General features: G+C 41.1%; 1 protein-coding gene across 4 annotated transcripts in view; it reads left to right on the forward strand.

Moving 5' to 3' along the window:
* The window catches only part of LOC147732926 (histamine N-methyltransferase A-like), a 196,162-nt gene extending 185,218 nt beyond the window's left edge, over positions 1–10,944 (forward strand). For 3 of the 4 annotated variants that reach the window (XM_086957464.1, XM_086957465.1, XM_086957462.1), the window contains one exon: positions 5,485–10,944. In XM_086957464.1, coding sequence (XP_086813590.1) covers positions 5,485–5,840 — 356 coding nt within the window. In that variant the 3' untranslated portion in view covers positions 5,841–10,944. Of the gene's footprint in view, positions 1–3,149 lie in introns of all 4 variants that reach the window. The other variant, XM_086957466.1, reaches the window with a different exon arrangement.
* The last annotated feature ends 6,163 nt before the right edge of the window (positions 10,945–17,107 follow it).

Consider the following 17,107-nt stretch of genomic DNA (forward strand, 5'->3'; position numbering starts at 1 on the left):
TGCTGCATCTTTCAGCACACTACTGATCCTGAAAAGTAATTCTAACCGTACTTACAGTAACTTGAATTTCCCTCCCTAGGCTAACATTGACTGGTTTCACTTGGAAATTCTTCTAAGTGTGGAGTTTTGAAACTTTAAAAAATTCCTCTAAAATCAGCCGAACTACGAATTCCGATTTACTCACCTGTTATCAGGAGAGACCTCGGTGCTGCATCTTTCAGCCCACTACTGATCCTGAAAAGTAATTCTAACCATACTTATAGTAACTTGAATTTCCTTCCATAGGCTAACATTGACTGGTTTCTCTTCAGCCACGTTATAGTTAGGAATTAGCATTTAAAAAACCTTAGAAGTTCGCTGAAAATACCATGGGTTTCAGCCAGGTTATAGTTAGGAATTAGCATTTAAAAAACCTTAGAAATTCACTGAAAAAAACCATAGGTTTCACACAGTTAGCTGGACATTTCACTCATACAAAACCATTGAAATTCCCCCGTTATAGTTAGTTCAGCTAACTATAACTCGTGCGCCCGCAATGCACTGCCGATGACGTGACACATTACATCATTCATGACATGGTCAGTGACATCACTTATAACATCACTGATGGCATCTCAAAGTTTGCAGGGAGAAAGTGAATTGTTTATGATGGTGGTGGTTATTGTCCATGCAGACATGCATGAGGGATTGCCATTATTCCAGCTATGCAGTGCTGAGCTCCTATTGATGTTGTCATTGTAGTGTGGGTGAGTTTGTAGGGAGTGCACGTGGGTTGTTGGTAAGATAAGAGGTTGGGGTGAGGGTGGATGGGCCATGCATGTTGATGTGTTGCCCAAGATGTCTGACTCACATGACTTTGCCCGCGGATTGATACAGACACATGTGCAATTTAGCCTGTTTAATTTTCACATACAGGCATGGCACCTTGAATCCTCCTTTCACGACACACATGGGTGTTTCTAGTGGAACATAATTATGTAATGGAGACATTTCTTAATGTTCTGCAAGACAAATGTTGTGCATTAACCTTCAAACCTCTCCCTGTGTCTTTTGACATAGCCCAGAGTCTCCTTCATTTGACAAATATCCCCCTACACATATGATTGTTGTTAGAAAAAAACTGAATTCTTCCAGAGGGCCCATGCTAAGCCTCCTCACATGCATGATCATCTGACAATGCCAGCTGGCTCTCCACTATGTAGAAGGTTGACATATAAGAAGTTGTGTGATAGAGATTGATAAATGGGGAAGTCCTTCCAGATTTTTTTTTATTTGTAGAAGACAGGTTTCTTCTACAGTGGAGGGAGGTCAATGGGAGTCAGCGGAGGTACCTGTAGGTTGAGAGCTGGGTGTAGGAGAGTCCCTCATAGCCAGGACAAACATTAATAGCATTGCTGTGGTTTCCTGGGGATTTACAATCTGTAAGAGTTCTCTAGGAGGGAGACTGATGGCAATCTTAGAGGTCCTGGGTAGGACCAACAATCTCCTCCTCCTCTTCAGGTGTGGAGCTGTGCACAATACAACTTGTAAGACAAAAGGGCTTTCCCCCTGAAATGCATACCATCCTTTGCTGGTTTCATCTCCAGGCTCTTGGTTCCCAGAAGAGAAAAGGCAATGATAATCTATGTAGTGAGTTTGACATTACAGATTGTGTATATGTCTAAAACAGAGGTGTTGTGAAGTATCTGAAAGCAAGAGATGACACTCTAGCATTTTATTTGTAGAAGACAGGTTTCTTCTACAGTGGAGGGAGGTCAAAGGGAGTCAGCGGAGGTACCTGTAGGTTGAGAGCTGGGTGTAGGAGAGTCCCTCATAGCCAGGACAAACATTAATAGCATTGCTGTGGTTTCCTGGGGATTTACAATCTGTAAGAGTTCCCTAGGAGGGAGACTGATGGCAATCTTAGAGGTCCTGAGTAGGACCAACAATCTCCTCCTCATCTTCAGGTGTGGAGCTGTGCACAATACAACTTGTAAGACAAAAGGGCTTTCCCCCTGAAATGCATACCATCCTTTGCTGGTTTTATCTCCAGGCTCTTGGTTCCCAGAAGAGAAAAGGCAATGATAATCTATGTAGTGAGTTTGACATTACAGATTGTGTATATGTCTAAAACAGAGGTGTTGTGAAGTATCTGAAAGCAAGAGATGACACTCTAGCATTTTATTTGTAGAAGACAGGTTTCTTCTACAGTGGAGGTAGGTCAAAGGGAGACCGCGGAGGTACCTGTAGGTTGAGAGCTGGGTGTAGGAGAGTCCCTCATAGCCAGGACAAACATTAATAGCATTGCTGTGGTTTCCTGGGGATTTACAATCTGTAAGAGTTCCCTAGGAGGGAGACTGATGGCAATCTTAGAGGTCCTGGGTAGGACCAACAATCTCCTCCTCATCTTCAGGTGTGGAGCTGTGCACAATACAACTTGTAAGACAAAAGGGCTTTCCCCCTGAAATGCATACCATCCTTTGCTGGTTTCATCTCCAGGCTCTTGGTTCCCAGAAGAGAAAAGGCAATGATAATCTATGTAGTGAGTTTGACATTACAGATTGTGTATATGTCTAAAACAGAGGTGTTGTGAAGTATCTGAAAGCAAGAGATGACACTCTAGCATTTTATTTGTAGAAGACAGGTTTCTTCTACAGTGGAGGTAGGTCAAAGGGAGACAGCGGAGGTACCTGTAGGTTGAGAGCTGGGTGTAGGAGAGTCCCTCATAGCCAGGACAAACATTAATAGCATTGCTGTGATTTCCTGGGGATTTACAATCTGTAAGAGTTCCCTAGGAGGGAGACTGATGGCAATCTTAGAGGTCCTGGGTAGGACCAACAATCTCCTCCTCATCTTCAGGTGTGGAGCTGTGCACAATACAACTTGTAAGACAAAAGGGCTTTCCCCCTGAAATGCATACCATCCTTTGCTGGTTTCATCTCCAGGCTCTTGGTTCCCAGAAGAGAAAAGGCAATGATAATCTATGTAGTGAGTTTGACATTACAGATTGTGTATATGTCTAAAACAGAGGTGTTGTGCAGTATCTGAAAGCAAGAGATGACACTCTAGCATAAAGATTAGAAATACTAAAATATTTACATTTTTAATTTTAGGTTAATATATATCAATACAAATTGGATAAAATATTGCCTTACTCCCTCCAACCATAGATGTTCTCTTTGTGGGCAGACGTCTAGGTACCTGCTGCTGAACCTCGGTCCTCCCAAAAAATGTGGACATGTCTGCAGAGAACTATCAACTGGTGAACAAAGTGAAGATACATGTCATAGTTATGACGGAAGACTGAATTTTACTTTGACAATTGACATAAATAGTATCAAGGATGCAAAAATGTTCATCATCATGTAGAGAAGTAGATCAGCCGCTGATATTAAATAGGAAATAGAAATATTGAAAATATGCTATAAATATATGTAGATAATAGTGCATGTATTGAGGTCACCCATTTACCTCACCATCAGAAAGTAGGGACTGAAATTGCAGGATATCTTTTGATGTCATCTGATGGATTGGACATAGAGTGAACACCAGGAGCCTTTGTATCACTGAAGATGGGGAAGGAGATATGTTCAAATTATAAAATACCCCGCATAATGAGTATCTGTATACTTCAAAATATTATTAATACATAGTTCATAAAGAAGAGTAAAAGGCTATTAGCATGCCCAGGATTACTGTTAAAGAGATTATGTTGTAAACTGTAATCTGTAGTCATAGACTGACATGTTGAGAGAGACTGTTGAGTGCTGTGATAAAAACAATCCATCACCTAACAGTTGTCTGTAATGGACACTTGGGTGCTAATAGTTGGTGATAAGAGACATACGTCCCAATGAACTTATGGTTTAAGTGACATAAGAACATAGATTAACCATGTAAATTCTCTCATTGGATAATTAGCTTGCCCATGCTGAACATGAGGGTTTAATGATAGTTGTGGCTCTAATCCAAATGGAAATGTGGTTATGCAAATTCCAGTTGATCTTAATGAACACTTACCAGGCTCTGTGATTGAAGCATACGAGTTGGTTGTGGCAGGTGGCAGATTATCTTGCAACCCAGGACCTTCGAATTAGAAAGTGACTTGATCTAAGGTCTATGAAATTGCAATATAAGTATGTCTTTGTGTAATTTCTCCTAAAATATGTAAACAGGATGCATTAGTATCAGTATTGTGGTATCAAGAAGAAATCCAGTTCTGTAAAGTCTGTTAATGTAAATGATATCAGCATAGCATACATGTGTGGGTGATAGGGAGGTACTGAAACGTGACCTATTTGTCACCCTGCTACCCTAAAGGATAAATCTGTACCAGTAGTTACTGCCTATGTTTTGATGTAAGGACTGTATAAAAGAAAGTTAAAGTATCAACATACAATGTAAAGGGGAGGATAAACATAAGTGTGAATGAGCTGAGTGAGATGAGTACCTAGAGTTTGACATTGGAGGTGAGTTGTAATTTAGTGAAAATGTAGTGGGGTTTAGGGTATTTCCCAGTATTATGTTGAAATTCTCTAGAGCCGGCAGGCCACACTCAGTTCAGAGTACATGGTGGCAAGGATACATTAATCAAAAGGTGTACAATGAATACAGAATCCAAGTCTGATTATTCCTCCTGCACCCTGTAAAGCCTCTTCTACCACAATCACCTATCATCTTGCCATTTTATTGAGGGATGGGCCCCCAATAATGCATACCTCTAACCTCAATACCTTGATAGAGTTTGTCAACTCCTGCCACATGGCCACTTTCCCTGCTTCACTAAGTATGTTTCGAGGCAGACTATGTATTTTCTTTTATTGATCACCAACAAAGATAGCTACAAGGTGTGCCTCCTTGTAAGTACATTTCATATTTCTCTTGAGTGGAATAGGTTGCATGAAGGAGGCTACAGCAGTGAGCAAGGTAAATAAGTCTAATGGGAAGCTCTCATTTATTTGCTTCCAGGGTTACTGTTTGTCAGGTGTGTATGACTTTGGTCAGGAGAATGCTGTTTCTTATACTTTTACTTTGTACATTTTACAGAGCAGGGATTGAGATCGCCTCCTTTGCTATAGAGATCTCCATCTATGTCTTTATTCATAGAATTTGGTTGAAAAGTTACTAGTAGTAACTATATAGTCATAATTTCAGTATTATGCATTTCCACTTTTTTAGGTAAAGTGGTGTAGACCCATACATTTTACATCTCAGTGGAAACTTCCACTCAGGCACTGGTGGAAATGTAAGTTTGAAGACATTTCCACACCTGTTTATCCTACATGAATTTAACTATCGTTTTTTTAAAAGAGAACCATTTTGAAATGTAAAAACAGCAGTAATTGTAACAAGAACATCATGATCTGCAGCTTTTGGTCCACAGTACTCCTGAAAGTATCCATGTTATTGAATCCATAATAGGGCTACTACGGCCAAGCACTCTTTTATCCTGAATAACTATATACACACCCTGATTGATTGACTATATATGATATTTTTTCACAGGAAGCAGTGGATGGGACACTTTGTGGAAAAAACATAGCCAGCACTTGGCCGTTTGTGACATGAGTTTGCTCATCACTTCTTGGGACATAAAGAATCATCTAGATGCACTAGGGGCTAAATATGAACACTATGATTTACCTTCTGATATGGACATTTCGGAATGCTTTATCCAAGGGAACAGAAATGGTGAGCTTCTGATGGACTTTTTGACAGAGACAGATCAATTTTGTAAAACAGCTCCACCTGAGCTTGTAGCTGAAATATTGAATGATCTAAAGTTACCAGGATGTAGTCACAAGAAAAATGGAAAAGTGTTATTCAATAACAACCTTGCTGTTATTGTGATTGAGCCATAAAAACAAAACACATGCAGCAGAGATCTGCTTTTCTTTTTTTGGTACAATTGGAAAAAATGCAAATTCTACATTTAGAAGTCAGTGAGCCCACGGAAAATAAAGAGATTGCCAAGATGCGATTCTTTTTCAATACAAATGGGGCTCAACATTAAAAATCATCAGATAAATAACTTTGGTTGCCTCTTCCAAAATGCTGTAAAGCATTTTTTACCATTTCAAATATCATCAAATTTTTTGGAGCTCTTTCTAAACAGCTGCCAAATTCCAATATGTGCACAGATAAGAGTTGGAATTATATCAGGCATGCTCTTTCAACACCTTGGCGGTTTTGCAAGCACAATTTGTTGTAGGAAACGTTAGGCCCACTTTGTGCAGGAAACACTACACATTTCAATTTTGTGACAAGGTGCACTGTTAGTGTGTTATTCCTCTTTCCCAAGACCAAAACTTGGAATTTTGCAGTAATTACTCAGTTGGTAAATACTGATGGCCAAAACTTGGAATATTTCCAAACCTAGGACTGCACTCCATTGCATCATAAATTATAGTTGCTATAATACTGCACCAAGGGCCAAATGTGCTAAGGTATTTGCTGGTTGCAAGAGTCTAATTTGCCAAATTGGACACTTGGTGACCGCCTGATGGCCTTACGATATGTTTCAAACCCAATCTGCTTTTTCGTACACCTTTATCCAATGACAATTTGGGCTTGCAGCTACAGAATAAATCATCGTTAGAAGAAGCGTGTTTTGGGTTTCCCTTCCAAATACCGATTTGGCAAGGGAAGTATTAATGTTTTGTGCTTTAAAATTTGGGTGCCGATTCCCAAATAGAGAGGGATCTCTATGAGACCCCTTGAGACCCCTTCCCCTTGGTGAATGTTTAAAAAACATTTTTAGGAGTAGTGGGTCCACTGCGTACTCATTTAAAATGTTTGTGCGTGTTTCCGTTTTTTAAATGCATTCCATATTACGTTTAGGGAAATGAATTACATAAAAAAATAGCTTTATTGAAAAGCAATCACATACATGGTGATCTACTGACCCAAGAAGACCACCATCCCTGTGATTGCTAACAGAAGAAGTGGGTAGCAATTTTGTACCTACCTCATGCATTTTATTGAGGTAGGTCTGATTGTTATGCACTATGAATGGTAATTTTGCAAATCGACCTAATATTAAATAGGTGAATTTTCTAAATAAGAATTAATCTGGTAACTTTTACTAAATTCAGTCTTAGTACATTTGGCCCCTAATTTACCGAAAACTAGGAAAGATGTATTTAATGAACAGAAAATGTTTCTACCTAACTTTGTCTTTGCGATCACATGGCCCATCCAAGATATTGAATACCGTTTAATGACAACCATAGCTGACAAATAATCAAATGTCTGTCTGCATTACTTTTATTGTTTTGAAAATATCCTTAACTCTGTGCTGTTGTTTCCAGTATAAAGGAGAACATACTAAAACAACGGGCTTTTATCATAAAAAGATGTTCTGTAAATTCATCGTTTTGTGTTATTGTGCATGCTTGAATTTGTCTAGCGATATGCATTCCATTAGATGAAAAGGATCATAGTGCAGTCTAGAAACTGGAGTAGGTCAGATACAGTGTTTGATGTAAATGGTGTAATATGTTCAAATTTGATCAGATTGTGTATTTGGGCCTCTACAACTTAGTGCTTGTTATAGTCACTATTGTTGGTGTTAAATTATTCTTGTGAGATGATGTTTCACCTCAACTAATTACAAATGTTATTTCTTCTGTGGCACCGATGTGTGAAATTCAAAAGACCATAATATTTGTAGTGATACGTACATGTTTTAGACCTTTTCAATAGATTGTTGGACACTGCTTGATACAGGTAATGACAACCATGTAGAGTATTCTGCTCAATGGTACTTCGAAAACCTTATAATCACATATTACCAAAAAGGTCCTTTCGAGAAATGGGCAAGCATTATTGAATGTAAATGTTGGTTTAAATGACATTATATATAACACACGAATACACACCTTTTCCATTACTTTTGCAAAAGCCTCCATCTGTGGGTGTTAATGATTTTTGGGTCTTTGTCTTTCCTGTACCTGTTATGCTTAGAACAAATGGTTTAACATATTGCAGTATTTAATGAAGACATGATGCCCTATTGAAATATATGTGACATTGTACCCTGAAGAGCAGAAGTTTAATCCTGCATTTGCCACTTGATCAAACAGTGCATGCGTGTGGGGACACACACACACATACACACACACAGAGTGACAAACGCAGATGCTCAAAATTACAAACGCAAACAACTAATTCATTATATTGGTACAAACATATTTTTGTCTTATATGTGCAGTGGTGCCATGCAAAATTCTATTGTAAAGGATCATAGAATTCACCACCTCAATGAAGGGAATCTAAATGCTGAGACCTAGTTCTAAATATTGGGGCATGCAGATTTTCTACAACTAGACGATATATATGGCAAGTCAGTAGGATTGCTGACATGGGTAATTTAACACTGTGCCCAGAAAAACTTAGCATTGTTATTCATCTGCTGTTCATTCAAATAGAAAATGTTTTTCAACAATGTTCAACATTTGATTACTGAGCCCATACATTCATAGGAGAGGTTGGTGTGATCATGACTCACTCTCCTCAGTGACATGACTTGTTTGGAGATGGGTGAAGGCTGGAAGAGAGGACTGCGTCTCAGTCTGTAAGCAACACTGTTGCAGTTCACACTAATGTCGCCCTGTTATGGACATCTTTATCTATGACCCATCACTGTCACAATGTACTGGTGGCATAGTCATAGTACTTTAGTTCTATTAGCTGTATCACTTGCTTTATTCTTTCACTTATTACTGTCCTTTTGTTTGTGAGCTACATGAGTATCGATTGAAACTTTCTTCTCTTATACTTAGTCACCATTGTGCACATGTTCTCCTTTAAAAAAAATATTTTATCCTCTTTCGGGACTCCTATGTATTAATGTCTTCTTTCCGCTCTGACATTGCCTTTTGTTCCTACCCTACAAATACGGGTGAAACGTGTCTTGTGTTCCCTAATACCAACAGTGTGCTTTATCCCATTGTTGTACTTTGCTGGGCAATGGACCTACTGGTGTATTGGTGGGCCTCCACAGTTTAGCCTTTATTTGAGGCATTCTATATGTGAGAAAAATCTAACCCTAATTGTTTTACAAAACATTCTCATCTCCTCATATTCAAGACCGGGTACTGAGCCATAGCTGAATTACTTCCTGTACCGTGACCCTCTGTTTCCCACTTCAGTACTTGCATCATTGAGCAGGTGCATTTCTCACATCCTGACACAAGTGGAGCTGAATTTTAAAGGGGAGCTGGTCAACATGAAGTTTATCATGTTTGTGGCACTTCAGGTATGGAATGCTACTAAGGGGCATATAAGGTTGAGGGTGCCCTAATCTATCATGGCACCAGAATGAATAGTACTCAATTTTAATAGCATCAATATTATCAGTACTACTGTGTGATGGTTGATTACCCTTTATTTCAGCAGAGACCCTTTTATATCAGTACTGGAGCCAAACATACTAACAAAAGCCAGAAACATGGGTTGGGTCTATGCAGAGATCTACATTAAAATCAGTTTTATAATCCCATCAAGAAGTCTAACATACTTACCATCCTTGCCACCTGTTCAAAAAACACATAATGAATAATGTAGCAGCGGATCACCTCAGCGGGTTATTTAAGTAATTGTAGAAAAAGGTATTTTTTAGGGATTTGCTGGACATTTGGTTATCTCTGGTTAGTTCTTCTGGCTTCCCTGAAGAATGCGCCTCCACTCAATCAATTATATTTATTCATTTAGTTCTTTGCATCCTAAGTGAGTCTGTAAGCATTATGCCAGAAATACAAATGAAAAGATTTGGCAAATCGATGTCCCAATGGATGCCCCTATGTTTCGGTGACCCCGTTATCTAACAGTGTTTTTCCACAATCCCCTCTTATTCCCAAAATGTTCATAGAGCATGTAATGCAGATTATCCTGCTTGGGTATTTCTGGTGCCAAACATAATAGTTTCCCCAATTATTGAAGCTGTAAGAAATGGTTTCAACAGTTTCCCCAGTTTCCCAAAAAGGTTTTGCTCAGACATAGATAACATCCTTTCCATCTCCTGTTGATCTATAGATTACAATTGTAAAAATCAATGGCAAGGCTTCGTGAAGATTTTTGTCATCCAATGTTGTATATCCACCACGAGGCTGCATTTCAGGCATGGTGCATCCTTCTTCAGAGGTGGTACTAGTATTATAATGCCTTTAGAATAGATTTAGACTGGGTCTTTCAGAGACTAGAATATTTCTATGCGAAACAGGCACTTCACCATCCACCTATTGCCTTCACAACAAACTTTAGCTGGTGGATTCTTTGGCCTTGATAGTTGGAACCTGACTTCCTGCAAATATATCCTACTGACTGGCTTCAAGTTTGTATTAGCCTTAGTTAACGTCAAAAACATGTAGAGTGTTGACAAGGTGCGGTAAAAGATGATAATGACATGATTAATTGCTGAGAATATCCTTTACACCACTCCAACACATCACAAACCTCGTTTACTTGTCTACTTTCTTCTCAGTTTCATTCCTTGATGCTCAAAATAAGGCGCTGATTTTGGTAACTAAACCTGCAAATGTAATCAGCCACACCCACCTTCAAAAGGGATCCATGAATGTTTAAGCTTATTCAAACAGAAAATTACTTGTGGATATGTGAAGGATGCACAACTACATTTGTTGCTCTTTGAGCATGGATTTATCTCACAAAGCTAAAACTGTGTTAATGCAGAGTTGGATTTATGATGATGAAGATGATGTATATTTATCATTGTGTATCATTAGCACCATAGTTGTACCTCTTTGTACCTAACCTTTCACTCTGTATTCCATTTGTAATAGATTATAACAAATGTATGCAAAATTCCACTACATGCTTGTGTTATCAAAGTGCATGAATAATTGAAATAATGAATACATGTTAAACATGTATAGTTTGTTTAAACTATTGTTGTATCGCTTAATAATACTGATTTAAGTATATAATAAAATGTAATTGCAGTTATGAGCCTCGAATGATGTGAGTGATTTCAAACAAGGTAGATTCAAATATGTTATAGCATCCTTTTTAGTTAACCATTGATATACACTACCAACTATTTCTACAAGTAACCTTTTACATTTGAATCACATACATTTATGTAGCTGATTTTGAGTTTTGTGAGTGGAGGGTACTAAATTGGAGGTCATTGCCTTCACAATCCCAAAGAAATATCTGACCCCCAAAATCTAGAGCTGTCCAGCAGCTCCGTGGACAACTCTTAAAATTGGTAGGAACCACAGTCACAGTTCATAACAATATTGTAAAATTTGGCGGAGTGCTCCGTCAAGCAAAATGGCCCTAAGTCAAAATTTTACATTTTACATTTGTCATTATTTTTATTTTACTCTCTCTGAAAAAGGCAAACAAAAAGTTCTCCGACCACCTACTATAAATATAGCCATAGGAGGATTATGTCACTGAAAGAGCCAGAATATGCTTGGTCATCAACATACTTTTAGTCCACCAACCTCTTAATGAGTTTGGTGGAGAGATGTTTATCCATCCCCATTAAGAGGAATGCCCTCTCCACCAAACTCTAAATCAGAACCTGAGTTTCAAACTTTATGTCTACCAACATTTAGCTAAACAGTACTTATGATGATATTACAAGTCACCGGAAAGATTCATAGCCATACAGATCCAAGAGGCAGCAGGACAAGTGCCATTATTAAATCACAGAACTCCATGTTAATTTTCAGTTTTTTTAAAATATGAGTTTATTAGTTCATGTGATAAGTGAGTCCATACACCTAAGTACATCATGCCAGTTTACAACAAACTCTTACTTGCCTACAAAATTAAAAACCTTGTAGTAAGGCCATTATTTTCCGATCTCTGTCCTTGCCAAGTTGCCAGGAAATATCAGAACCTAAAAAACCTCCCAACATTCCCAAGGACAGTCTTTCTGTGGTCTTGGGATTTCTTGGAGGGGGTTTCTGGGAGAGGATGAAGGTTTTCCAGTTTCTCTACTTTGTGCAGCTGATCACAACTCTAGAAAGGATGCTTAGAATGCAGAAAGATGTGCGTACGTGTTGGGAAATTGGCTCCTCCAACTCAAAGCATGCGCTGACGCTGCCATGCTGTTGTTTGCCTTGCCTCTGCAGACCTAACGAGGGCCTCTACTGTCAGAAGAAGAGATAAATGACATGCCTGAATCTGAAATGTCTCAGCGAACTGTAGTAACCTTGTCATTCCCTCTTCCCAGCATTGATTTTCCAAAGAACAGATGAGAAAAGCTTTCCTTGGGTCAGAATGGCAGCCATATAAATAAGTCCCCACCATGTAGTTTCAAGAACGTTGTGACATAACTATATTAAAATGCATAAATGAGACAAACAATTTCCATATTTTTGTTTGTTAAACTGTCTGCTTCCTTACTCCTATCTCTCTCTACCCTCTGACCTCTATACTCTCCTTCTCCATCCCTCGCTACATAGCCTCCTCTCAGCTTGGCCACTTAAATCTTCCCACAACTCTTAAGTATTACCCATCTTAAGCAATCACATTTAACTTTTTTTCCTGCCCTTCTTAACCCAGCAGGATTTACTCTACCTCTTGAAAAAGACTGCCCATCCCCCCTTCCACATTCACACTGGCAAGTGCACTCACTTGAGTATTTTGGTCTGGCAGTGATGAGTGTCTGCCAAACTCAATTAAGCCTCTCCTCAGTCAGCTTCTCCCAACTGCACCACACTCCAGTTGGGGAACTCTAGGAAAAAAGGAACTGGAGATGAGAGAAGGGAGGAGCGGTAGACTACCTAATCCATCTGGTTCACAAACAGAAGGCAGACTTACTAGCATATCTACCAGCCTATCTGCTCCTCTACTGAGACCTCTTTTAAAGGAAAAGTTGTCAGTACAACTTGTTTGTAAATCGAATACCTACTTATAGCTTTGACTCTTGCTCATTCCATTTCTCTGGCAGTACTATGAAGTCTCTGGTGGCTTCCAATGTCTCCAATTCACACACTGTTACTGCATAGTGGAAGACCATAGAGCCAATTTAAAAAGTGAAGACGCTACAGGATGTACCGTTGTTACATCACAGTGAAGTTCTTACAGGCACTGGTTTCTCCTTGGCACCATTCTGTATGTGGCATACCCACCACTGTTACATCTTCACAGCAATTTCGCCAAAAACCCATGTGACTCTGTTAAGCCACCAAAAGGAGCTAGTCAAGGCGAGTAAGGAGCATGAACCAGCCAAAGTCCATGCCCAAGTCTTTGGTAAATATCAGAGTCAATTGTCCAAGAACACCCTCCACACTATTAGTCACTGCATTTTTTTAATGTGACCCAGACACAGTTCCTTTCTAGTGAGGCATAGCACAGTTGTAAACCATGCAGAATCTAAAGTCTTCCACCAACTAGTCTAATAAGTAATGCCTAGCAACGATTGCCGGCATCAACCATTGTATTTTTATGCACAGTTTGTGAGAAGTTGGCCTGATATATGATGTTCACTAGTTCTAGTGACCACCTTGTATCAGTCCAAACAACCCTTATGGTGATTGGTTGTAAGTCAACCTTATAGACCAGCTATCCTAGTAGCGTGGGCAAAAGCAGTCTTTAGGCTAAACTCTTTATGGCATGTGAAGCCAGCTGTTTTACCACATATAACCTTTGAATACCAAATGAAAAGGACACCACACAGGTAGTTATGAAAATAAACAGTTATTTATTATCTAACATACACCTCTGAACTCTTTATGAGGTCAGAGGGCTAAGCACATGACAAACTCTTAGGAAAAATACGTTAAAGTTGCACGATTTATAATGGTGCCCTAGGGGCACGGCAAACCATATACTAAATAAATGGAATGCAAAAGTCAATTAAAGGAATGGAGCTGTCCAGAGGTTGTAGGATCGCTGGGACCACGCTATACTAACTTGAGGTAAGTAATAGGAGGCCCACGGAGCGCGTGTGCAGAGTGTGAACTCACACGCGAGATGCGTACAAACGTCTATGGACAGTACAGTTTAAAGAAAAGGTGAGTACAGACATTCCTGACTAGATAGGGCTGAAACGACAATGGAACTGGACACTAGGATAGTCAAACTACCCTTGAGCACCGAAATGCTCGTGTTACCTCACCCACGGGCTGCGGGTGCATAGGTGCGAAGTCGTGTCGGGTTTCTGCGTCGAAGTCTATGGAGCCTTGAAGAAAGATGCTGCAGGCGACCAGGAGGAAGATGTCTGGTGCAATCTAAGGGTGGATTGGTGAAGAGAGGAACCTGAAAGCAGAGGGGACAATGTTCAAAGTCACTAGCCAGTGACTGGACTGGAACCAGGAATGGAACCAGATGTCGTTGTCAGGTGAAGGTGGACGCTTGTCTCTGCAGCCACATGGACCAGGTGGTGTCTTCGATGACCAGGATGGAGGCACGAGCTATCCCACGCAGGCTCTCGCTGTCGGCGGTGTCGTCTCAGGATTCAGGTTCAACAGGCCTTGGCAAAGGCAACCCACGCGGTGAGTGGAAACGGCATCTGGAGTGGACCAGGAGGGTCCGGGGTGCTCCTCTTATGGAAGGGAGCAAGGGCCAGTCTGGAGCATCCAGAACAGCAGCAAAGTTGTCGGTGTTCGTCGTCTAGGAGGTCACTAGCCAGCCGGCAAGTGACCAGACAACGCGTCAAGCAACAAACAGGCAGAAGGGCCCCATGCAAATCTCGTGGATGCTGGAGGGCTGATCTTCGATGCAGGAGCTGCTCGGGGTCGGGGCTTCTTAGTCCCCAAAGCACTTGGACGAGGAGGCCTCGGAAGTCGTGCTGGAGCGAAGTGCTGCTTCTTTCAAGATGGCCGGTCCCACGTGTCTTGTCGCACCCACGGGTCTCAGCTCGGCTGCAGATGTGGGTTGAGGTCGGAGAGGTCTGGGAATCCGGGTCTTGTTGGGCTCTGACGTCTGGATCCTTTGCAGGAAGACGACAAAGGTAAGTTGCGGTACGCTGATGGTGCCTACGGATGCAGGGTGGACACTCCTTGCCCACAAGGGAGATTCCTTCTGTCTTCTGTGGAGCAGAACGTCGAGGTCCAGAGTTTCTTCTTGTGAAGTTGATCAAGATAATCTAATTTGGAATGGGACCAGCTCCTACCTTTATTCAGCTAAAGGGGGCTGCACTACGACTAGGTCCCTCCTCTGGGTGGGACCAGGACGGGGGGTGGTTACACCCCCTTTCCTTTGTCCGGTCCTGCGCCAGCTCAGGGGCTGGGGTGCCCCAGGAACTGGTTTGGACCGGCATATGCACAGGGACACCTTGTGTGCCCCAGGCATGTCTCATTCCTTTCAGCCCTGTCCTACCTAATACACAAAATCCTGTCTGTGGTGGTGCTAGCACCTCCCAAGGCAGGAAACCCTTTGTCCAAGCCTCCCTCGCTGGAAGGACTCCCAGCAGCAGGAGGTCAGACTTGTGTCTGTGGTGGCAGCATCCATTTTGTGATGCTGAGGATCGAGTTAACTTTAACCGGGGTTCACAGTTACATCCATGTCGTGTCCTTCTAGAAGGGTGGAATGCTAACCCCGTTACCAGAATTGGCGAGGGGCTAGTATTCCAATTCGTATGACACCTTACTTAACATGTTTTGATTATGCGATACCAAAGTTAGCAAATAACCGCGAGGATTATAATGCACTTAAGAGTATATGGTACGCGTTATCATGGAACAGCTATTAGGATTTGGTTCCGTAAGCTGCAAACGGGTTCAGCTCATGCCAGAGCACCATCTCACATAATTCCAAGCACTCTGCCTTCAGGATAGTTAAGGCCTGCCATAGGAGTGACTGATAGGAATATATGTGTCCATTTTAGGGTTAGATATAGAGATACTATATCTAAAGCAAAGGGTGCTTACACCACCTTGCCCCAGCTGTCGTGCAGCCAGTTTTGTCATTTTTGGATGGCCAGCCAGGGGTGGCATAATACATGCTTCAGCCCCTGGTAGGCCCTGGGTACACCTATGCCCTGGATACCTAAGGTATGCTGTACAGGGACTGATAAGGTGGCCCAGTACCAATTGGTAAATGCACCTAAGGTACATGCTTGTCAATTTAGAGAGAGAACAGCTAGGCTGTGGGTCTGATTAGCATGCCCACAGCCAGGGAAAGTCGTAAACCAGTGAAGCAAAAAGCAAAAATCGGGGGTGACCATAGGATTGCAGACCCCACTCTCCTACACAGTTGACCACAGAGAATTTGTGTTCACACAACACCATGGTACAGAATACCAATATTGGATCTTGTGGGAATACTCACACCCCTTGTACACAGCTTAATGGGACTTGTAGTTTTCAGTCCATACGGCTCTTGTCTGCCTCTTACGAAACCAGATAGGTGTAAAGGAAAAACTTTGGTATCCATTTCCATAATCCCCATACCCAGCACTACTTTCTTGATCGCCCTGAGAACATGAATTATTTTATTGTCGTTGTTTATAATGGAACGAGCCTAATGCAGTTGTGCTCAACAAATTGTCTTAGGCAGGATTGTCACGTACATTTAGCTCCATTCCTTTCTACTTCCCTCAGCAGAGCTGTCTCAGTCAGAATCTGTGAACAAGAAACATCTAGACCAAACCATAACTGTTTCTTCATCACCAAAACCTGGCTAAAAATACCATGGATTTCCCCCTTTGCTAGGTCCATTTACCACACGGTTACAACATCTTTGCTAGAATATACCCCAAGAATACAAGAGGTGGGTTACCATAGTTTTTAAGAACTACTTACAGAGCCCAAGCTTCTAAGAGGTTGCTGATGCTCACTCAAAATCACACCAACCTTCTCATGTCAAACAACTTACCTTTTATGGACTGCATTGTTGACACCATTACTGACAACAACCTCTGTATCCTGGAAGACCTGGAAATCTTTGTGGAAAACCAACATTCTATTTGCATACACTCAAGCGGATTTGACACAGACAGCCTCTCACAAGAGCACTCATGGTGCAGCTTGCCAGCCTTGAGTGAACATTGTGGCATCCTGTGACTTTCTGAATATTGAGTTTTGGGATTTCGCATGATTCTTTCCCACCGCACTACACCAAACAAAAATGAGTGCAGCACAGGAGAAGTACAAAAGTGTGTTCAAGTGGCACATATCTGTTGTTCAGCTGGTCTTTTTGAGGAAGA

Source organism: Lissotriton vulgaris, chromosome 2_1, assembly GCF_964263255.1.
Source record: "Lissotriton vulgaris chromosome 2_1, aLisVul1.2, whole genome shotgun sequence".
Taxonomy (NCBI): Eukaryota; Metazoa; Chordata; class Amphibia; order Caudata; family Salamandridae; genus Lissotriton; species Lissotriton vulgaris.